Below are 8,492 nucleotides of genomic sequence, written 5' to 3' on the forward strand. Positions count from 1 at the left end.
TAGGAAATGTCATTTAATAAATATTATATATATATGTATATTAATATTTTAAAATAAATAAATTATATACCATATAAAACACATAAGTATTTTAATTTCGAATTTGCTTTGAATTTTTTTGATTAACATTTTGAACAATTATTAACAACTTAATATTTAGATTTTAAACTTTGTATTGAATGTTTTTAAAATTATAAATTACAAAAACTATTAAACATCCCACAAATTTTTTATTGTTATCATTGATTTAAAAAATTTGTTATAAAGAAATACAAATGATCTAAAATAATATGAGTATAAAATACTTTTTAACAGATGTCAATATTAAAAATGTACTATATATCTATGTTAATATCATTTAAACTTAATTTTATACCATAAAAATAGAAAAAAAATGTTTATCTGGATTAATAAAATTTATTTAAGTATTTGTACCAATTTAAATATATACGTAATAGTTACTAAATTTTTAATTATTCAATATATATTTATTATTTCATAATATGTAAAAAATATATAATACTTAAAAATAATTTATATATAATATTCATACTGCGCAAGGTGCAGATCTTAACCTAGTTAACTATTAAGTGATTCTCTTCCAATTCCATCTTTGTTTCTTACAAAAAAAAAAAGACATACAGCTACAAAACATTTTTTTAACAAGTCCCACGTGAAACACATGAACAAATAATTTCCATAAAACTACGTGAAATCTTACGTTTTGGATGAAGATACATGATTTTTTTCTTTCCGACATGTGAATATTAACCCACCTACAAACCTGTTCAACTGTTTTATAGTCCCATATAGTTACACAATTGTTTTTTCTATCGACCCCACAAAATATACGATACCCCAACGACTGGTCCAAATTTCAAACTAAGAAGAAAACATAACTTGATGTGTGAACACATTTAACCCTAGGCCATCACGACCATCTCAATATAAATTAGGTACTCCCTCAGTCCAATGCTAACCACTTCTATCGATGAGAACAACCCCAATAAAAATTAGGTACGCTGCGTTTTAAAATGTAAATGCAAACAGTTGTAATTCGTATTTAACATAACACAAGTGATCAATAGAGCAAACAATATCGAAAGAGAATGCAGAAGAAAATACACAATCCAGATCACATTCTTTTTGTTTCTTATTGTTATCCCCAGGTCCAATAGTTCACACAAGTTGGCAGCACAATCAATAAAACTTCCTTAGCTCTTTCGTTTCAGAAATCTTAAATCAAAACTGCTCAAACCACCACCCATACCATGTTGCCCGCCAATGAAAAAGGACGAAGAATTGATGTAGAAACAGAAAGAAAACAAATAAGACAGGCCGTAAAAGTTATCTAAAGAGCCCCCACACATACACAGACTCTGTACTGTTTCTCTCTTTCTGTTGGGACTCTTTTTCCCTTCATTAAATCTTATAAAAAATGGTGTCTCAAGCTCTGTAAAATCAGATCTCTCTGATTTGAGACCAACCGGTGTACAATCAAACATATCTCGCAAGCCTTTCTTTAACAGGAGGTTCCAAAGCAGACAAACATTCCGCCCATGAGTTTCCCAGCAACTGAACCGAAAACAAGAATTCAAAGACATAAAACATTTGGCATAAATATTAAGAGCGAGGCGAGTGCTTGTGATGGTTAAAAGCTGAACTTAAATTCAGCACAGGTTACCTGTTTATAGCCGTTCAGCACTTGGGAGACTTCGTTATTGACGTCCTCGCTTCTTATTTCCTGTGATTAAAGTTGTCAACCATCGGTCACAAGATTGAATTTAGCTACGAGAGAGTTGCATTTGGTTTTCTTTTCACTTACATGCCAGCTTGCAATGGCTTTACATATGAAAACAAGTGAGCTGACACCTCCTGATGGATTCACTTTTACCTGAAATTTATGGAGAACACTCGGTAAATATCAAATTTGAGTCTACATTTTTCAAACACAGACCAAAGAGTAGAGATCAATACCACTGCACATAACCCTCTAAATGCATCTTCTTTCTCAATGTCATCACGTACCCTACAAAAAAAAGTATAGTAAGAAATTGTTTCAAGGAGCAGAGAGGTTGAGAGTCCAAGGACTCTAAATCCAACACAAAAGGTTCACTAACATTGACAATGCCAAGCACCATGGCTTCATGAAGTGCTCCATGTGAGGTGCGACGAGGTCTGGACGAATCCATGCTAGTCTCCCGAGGGTAATTGCACTGTTTTCGACTAGTGACTTATTGACAGCCTGTTTCACAAGAAGTAAAAATTAGGCATAGTCAACAGATACAAAAGTTGATAGACTCAGAAATGGCCTAAGAGGCTCTTGAAGATATAGGCTGCTGGAGTCACCTCTCCATGCTGAAGAATCAGGCCTAGGGAAGAGGCAACGTTGGTCACGATCGGTGAGACTTCTTGACGAACCTGAAACATTGAGTCCATATCATTCACAGATGTGCCTTTAACAAAAAGAACTTCAAGATTCGGTAGCAAAAACAGTATTTTGGTATTACCTTGACCGCTAATTCTCCAATAGCCCAACAAGCATTATTGGCGACAGAAAGGTTTTCTCTAATGAGGTTTGCACTCTGTACAAACCATAGATATGATCAATAAAAAGAAGTGAATTGGTATAGCCTGAGTGAAACTTGGATACCGACCAGTTGCTGGCTTGCAATTTCAAGGAACTCAACCATGCGGGGTTGTAGGTAGGCCGGGTATACCTGTCAGTGGTAGCCAAACGTCATTTTTAAGTTTATAACACTAATCTATATAGCAGAAAAGGCGTTGAGATTATGTTTAATATTATCATGGGGAACTATCTAAAATACAAAAGATATGCAGCTTACTCTTGCAAGATCACCCATAAGAGCAAAAGCACTTTGTCTGACATCAGAAGCTTCATCCATGCAACATTTGAGAAGCAGATCCCTGAGATTACTTGGTGATATCTGCAAAAGAGCGATGGATTAAGAATATATCCAGTTGATATCTGACTCGATCATATTATAACAACAACATCCATCGGTAGCTAAAAGATTTTTCACTGAGTGAGTGAGGGCAGCAGTACCAGAGACTCTATCCCACTGCCAAGCCCTTCAGCAAGTCCCGAAAGCAAATCAAGGGAACATACAATGAATTCTCTGTCGTACTGAGCTCCAGCAGAAGCAGGATCAACCTACAAACACCACAGCCAAGGTTTCATCAAACAAAAACACACCCGTGCAATAGTTATGTACATGCCCCAGTGAAATATGTAAGGAAAATTGGAAAAGGTGTTGAAACCCAATGAAATGAAATTTCAAAATTATGAATGAAACCTTAGCAAGGAGTTGTAGTTGGATGATATCCATGCATCTCTGGAAAACAGGCTGAGCAAATGGAGCGAATCCGACACCTAAAGCCTGAAAGATGGAAACACAATTCGTTAGACATAACATTCTTGTCAAGATGAACTTGTCTGACGTTCACAATTGTTATGTCCTACTATTTGTGGCAAATCAGGTTCAACTAATAATATAATCGAATGCAAGAAGTTTTGGCCTTTTACTTTTTCAGTGTTCTTAAGACTACCAAAACCTGGGTACCTTCACCTTAATTTCCCTGGTGCAACAGATTCAAGACATTACAAATATTCCTAAGGCCTTGACAAATAGCACATACCTGAGAAATAGATGTGAAGCATTCCAGCAATGGAAATAGATCTTTGTCTGAGTTGGAAAGTTGTTGCCACTTTGCGACCAGTGGAGGCATCAGGATCTCAAGATAAGCCGGCTGCAGAAGGAAGATTATAAAGCAGGCATGAAAATTTATACTAGCACCAAGGTATGGAATAAAATAATAATAGTCAAGGAGCTAACAGCTTAACCTTGGGCAAACCCAATCGTTATACCTTGTTTAACTCTTCTCTAACCGAATCTGCCAGTGTTCCAATAGCATCATATACAATTCGTAAGTTCCTCCTCTGGGATATGAAAACTGTATGTTAGGTAGACGTATAGGAAAAGTTGTTTGAAGTTGATAATAGCCGCTACAGAGATTTATTATGGCAAAGGATTTAACAACCTGATACTTTCCAAAAGCGCACATTAGATGCTGCAGTATTACTTCCAGGTGTGGCACTAACTCTTCAGCAGCATCCTACATGGTCATAGAAAATAATTAACATGGTAAACCAACATCCCCATATAATATCAACAAACCAAGGCCAATAGGTACCTCTTCAACAGTTGCAAAAGCTGAACAGGCAGCCTCCTGGACCCGCTTGTTCGAATCCAAGAGTCTACGGAGAAGACCCATAAGAACTTTCTCAAACTGCTCATAGCCCTTTGGATTGCCAATTTCCTAGAAAAGAAAAAGCAGTGAGTCATCTTAAGACCGTTTGAAGCACCAAATCTCATGTCCAATTCATACCTGGATAAGATACTTTCCAAATCGAGAAAGCGTCCAGCAAGATATGCTTCTTATGAGAGGGAATTTATCATCTAAAAGTGGAAGAAGAAATGCTACGATCTGCAGATAGCACTAGCATGTTGAAGTACTTGAAGTGGGCGGAGAAAAATCAAATATATGAGATAATATAAAATTAAAACGAACTTGCCTCGGACAAGAGAGGGTAGAGACCATTAAAGCAGCCTTCAGCAATAGCCCCAAGGGTCAAAACAGCAGCTTCCCTTTCTTTCCAGGCCTCATCACCAGAAGCTGATAATTTTGCCTGCCGTTTGGAAGAACAGGGTTTTAGTTTATTGTATCTATTTCGAAAGACCGATATGAATAACATTTACCTGAATAAGGGGCATGAGTGCTGGAAGGATTTCATCTCCAAATACATTAGAGAGAACGTCAATAGCTGCTGCACTGCACTTTCTTAAATTCCACACGTTAAACGAGTCATCATCCTGTACCAAAATGTAGTCATTAAAGAGGGATCTATAGATTAATTTTAGTATTAAATGGTACTAAAAGAAGTAGATCACGTACATCGTCATCAAAATCCTCTGATCCATGAAGTCTTGATGTATGAAAACGAGGTTTCAAATCCTGTCGGAGAAGCAAAATGAATGAACACTAAAATAATTTTTTATAAGAAAAAAAAAATCAAAGTCACGAGAACAAACAACTGCACCTGATCTCTGTCTGGTTGAGACTCATCTTCCTGCAAAAGCGAAAAGTTTACATATGATACATGATGGACAAGTATATACTGAGAAAGGTGAAGAAACATATAATATCAACAGAAAAACAACCTCGGCATCCAAAAGCGACTCATCGTCATCTGCATAAGCCATGTTTGAGAGCAACACCTAAAACAGATATATTTTACGAAAAATTAAAATTACACCATTAAGTACCCAAAAATATACTGAAGAAAAGGAGAAAGTGTCTCTATACTGGAATTAGGCGTGGCAGAAACTCTTTCAAGTTCTCTGTAGGTAGCTGAGCATCACAGTATGCAGACCTGCCAAATAACAATAAAATGAGGACAGGGATGGAAAAAACAGGCCAGAAACTGCAGAACATACAAAAACAGGTGTAAAACCATCAAATATAGAGCAAGAGAATAACATTTTACCAAAATTCACATGCTTCTAAAGCCACTTCTTCATCAGGGTCTTTGTTAACTTGTAGCATGTACTCCATTACATTCCTGAGATGTGGCTGAAATAGACATTAAGGGAAGATGCGAAACTTAAGATGCAGGGTGGACGAATAGCTCTAACAAAATATAAGAAGTACAATGAGAAATACCTCTATAGACGAGGGGAGGACTTCCGTCAGATGCACAAATGCCGCGCAGACCTTTTTAACCACAGAAGAAGAGAAATTATACTTAGCCAAAGAACTTTAAAATGAGATAAGAATCTGATTCAACCATGTGTAATCTAAAGGAAACAATCAACATAAGCTTAAGTAAGTCACGTACTAATTTTCTGACTTCTGCTACAGGATCATTGGCTAGGACAAACAACCCCTGAAGGTACTTATCCATGGAATTGTACAAAGCCTGCAAAACATAGATTGTTACAATTAAAAGTCTTTTATAACAATATAAAAAAAGGATTACAAATAGTCTTCTCAGTACTTACAGCAGGCATTATGATGACATATTGGTTCACACAACCCAGGGCAAGCTTCCTCAGTGAAGCATGAGGCGACTGGAAAAACTGCTCAAACAAAGGAATGGTAATCAATCTTACAGCAACCAAACCAACAGTAAGAAAAGAAATCAAACTAGAACCAAGCAAGTGCTACAATCAGTATGAGATGTTCACCTGATATAGCCTAGGCAGGAAAATGTTAATAGGGCGTTCTGCTAAACCAGGCACTTCTGAATCCAATACTTGTGGGATATCCTCGCAAATCTGATGAATAAAGACATGTAAATATTACAAACAAAACTCTGAAAACATTCAAACACAGCCAATAGTGTAGGTTGAAAGAAAAAGAAACAGAAACAGAAAAGAAAACTGGAAGCTGCTGAAACATACCTTTGACAATGCATCCATTGCACCATCCATGTGATTCAGATCATTACTGTCTAAACAAGATACAAGAGCTGGCAAAAGCTCGAGCCATCCAGAAACCCCCTCTATATTGACAACTTCACTGATGATGGTTCCAACAGTTGTCCGAATATGTCTGTCCACAGCTCCAAGACAAGGCAGCAGCTCTGACTTGATGTATTTTTGGTTTTCTTGAGCCATAGAGATCCATACACGCTTCAAATTGTTTTTGAGCAGCAATCCAGCAGCTTGGCGAATCCCTATGGGCTTACCCTGATGCATCATACAAATACACATATGCTCAGAATTACAAATGCAAAGCAAATCAGTTCTCAAGATAAGACACAACTCATAGGACGGGGTGATGCAGTTAGGCGTAGGTGGTTGTGGAATTGTCTATGTAATCTTTTTCATATCATAATAATTATAAGATCATAATAAATCAGCTTTTAAAAAAAAAAAAAAAGATAAGACACAACTCACATTTCTCTATAGAACATCGAGTACAAGTAAAGTCAATTGGGAAACAGAAAAAAAAAACAATCGAATAGAGAAAACACCGAAAATAAAAGTTCTGGTCTGAAGAAACTAAAGCAATCCAATGAAAAAGCAGGATCAAGTAAGATGAGTGAGCAAGAAACAGATTCAACGATCCGAACTTTAAGGACCAATCGTGTGGGGACGAGTAGATTGAGTCAATAACAGAGAGAGAGAGAGAGTAGAGAAACCTCAGCGCGGACGAGGATGAAGACGAGATAGTTGTTGAAATCGGGGAACTGGGAGAAGTGCTCGAGCTGCTTCCAAATCTGAGACTTGTCAACGGCGGAGGAAGGAGAAATCTGTTGTTCGAGAAGAGTGAAGATCTCGGCGAGGCCGTCGTCTCGGGGCTGCCAGACCGTCGTCGCCGCCATGATTGTTGTGGCAAAAAAAGAAGGTCAGGTGACAGACGTTTCGGTCGTGTGAGGCAGAGAAGAATATGATTCGTTGGACACAAAAAAGCACAGCAAAGCTTTGAAAAGACAGGAGGAGACTCGAGACCCCTCCTCCCGACTCAGATTGGGTTTTCATGGGTTTTAAATTCTTTTAAAAAGCTTCTGTATGGGCCTTTTATGAGTTCGTCCATTTCTTTTCTTTTCACAACTAATGGAACCAATAAAAAGCAATATAGATTAATTAAAAATTTTAGATTTACAAAATAGCTGAGAAAAAAAATTATGTCGACGTTAACGCTAAATCCAAACTCTTGAACCCTAGATCATAGTCCTGAACCTAAACCTTAATTCCAAATCCTAGACCTTTAACTTTAAAATAAAGATGTTGATGGTAACTCTAAACACTAAATTCTAAGTCATATATTTAAACACTAAACCCTAAATTTAAACTCTAACTTTGATGTTGTTACTTTAGGGTTTAGGGTTTAAAGTCTAAGATTTGAGTTTAGGGTTTAGAGATTGAGTTTATGGTCTAAGATTTGAATTTAGGATTAAATCAGAATTTAGTTGAGGGCATTAACGTCTGGGTCGTTTCTTTTTTTCAGCTTTTTTGCATTTTTTAGTTTTAATATTTTTATGTACTAAACTACAAGATATTTTGATTGGTGATAAAAAGTGAGGTGAATAATATAATCACGATAATGGGTGAATGCAAGTATTGTTCCAAAAAATCTGCTTTTCATTTACGGAGAATTGGTGAAATAACAAAAAAAAGGTTACAATTAGATTTCTAGAAAAGGGAGATAGAAAGAGAGAAGAATGTTGTGGTGTTTTTATCTGGTGAAATTTTATTTCCGTTTATTATGATTTATGAAAAAAGTGAAATCTTCGTGAAAGATATGTACAAGACAATTTCATACATAAAAGATTGATTGTAGTGTTGCAAAATGCTAAAATCAACTTAATAAACAATACATAAGTATAAAAAACATACATGTGCGGGTTATCATCTAGTAAATATGATATAAATGTTTTGTTTATATGAAATGTGGGCTATTTA

At 36.2% G+C, this 8,492-nt stretch overlaps 1 protein-coding gene across 1 annotated transcript; it reads right to left on the reverse strand.

Annotated features, from left to right (window-relative positions):
• Nucleotides 1-1,069: 1,069 nt before the first annotated feature.
• LOC103846004 (transportin-1) lies at nt 1,070-7,557 on the reverse strand. Its single transcript, XM_009122928.3, has 29 exons — nt 7,229-7,557; nt 6,486-6,773; nt 6,270-6,359; nt 6,084-6,161; nt 5,921-6,001; nt 5,746-5,796; nt 5,570-5,655; nt 5,389-5,455; nt 5,244-5,300; nt 5,123-5,152; nt 4,978-5,037; nt 4,782-4,895; nt 4,598-4,711; nt 4,411-4,509; nt 4,216-4,341; nt 4,063-4,137; nt 3,890-3,961; nt 3,661-3,771; nt 3,318-3,401; nt 3,068-3,175; nt 2,847-2,948; nt 2,658-2,720; nt 2,511-2,585; nt 2,350-2,421; nt 2,121-2,245; nt 1,978-2,029; nt 1,826-1,894; nt 1,685-1,744; nt 1,070-1,575 (listed from the first exon to the last, which is right to left on the reverse strand). The coding sequence occupies exons 1-29, from the start codon at nt 7,409-7,411 to the stop codon at nt 1,498-1,500; spliced, it is 2,670 nt and encodes an 889-aa protein (XP_009121176.2). The 5' UTR covers nt 7,412-7,557; the 3' UTR covers nt 1,070-1,497.
• Nucleotides 7,558-8,492: the final 935 nt, after the last annotated feature.

This window comes from Brassica rapa, chromosome A07 (genome assembly GCF_000309985.2).
Source record: "Brassica rapa cultivar Chiifu-401-42 chromosome A07, CAAS_Brap_v3.01, whole genome shotgun sequence".
Classification (NCBI taxonomy): domain Eukaryota; kingdom Viridiplantae; phylum Streptophyta; class Magnoliopsida; order Brassicales; family Brassicaceae; genus Brassica; species Brassica rapa.

Excerpts from the sequence above, each read along its gene's own strand:
- LOC103846004 (XM_009122928.3), bottom strand. The coding sequence starts at position 7,411 with ATGGCGGCGACGACGGTCTGGCAGCCCCGAGACGACGGCCTCGCCGAG. Across the intron at positions 3,176-3,317 it reads AACTACAACTCCTTGCTAAG|GTTGATCCTGCTTCTGCTGG; the intron begins GTTTCATTCATA and ends TGGTGTTTGTAG. Across the intron at positions 1,576-1,684 it reads TGCTGAACGGCTATAAACAG|TTGCTGGGAAACTCATGGGC; the intron begins GTAACCTGTGCT and ends TTTTCGGTTCAG.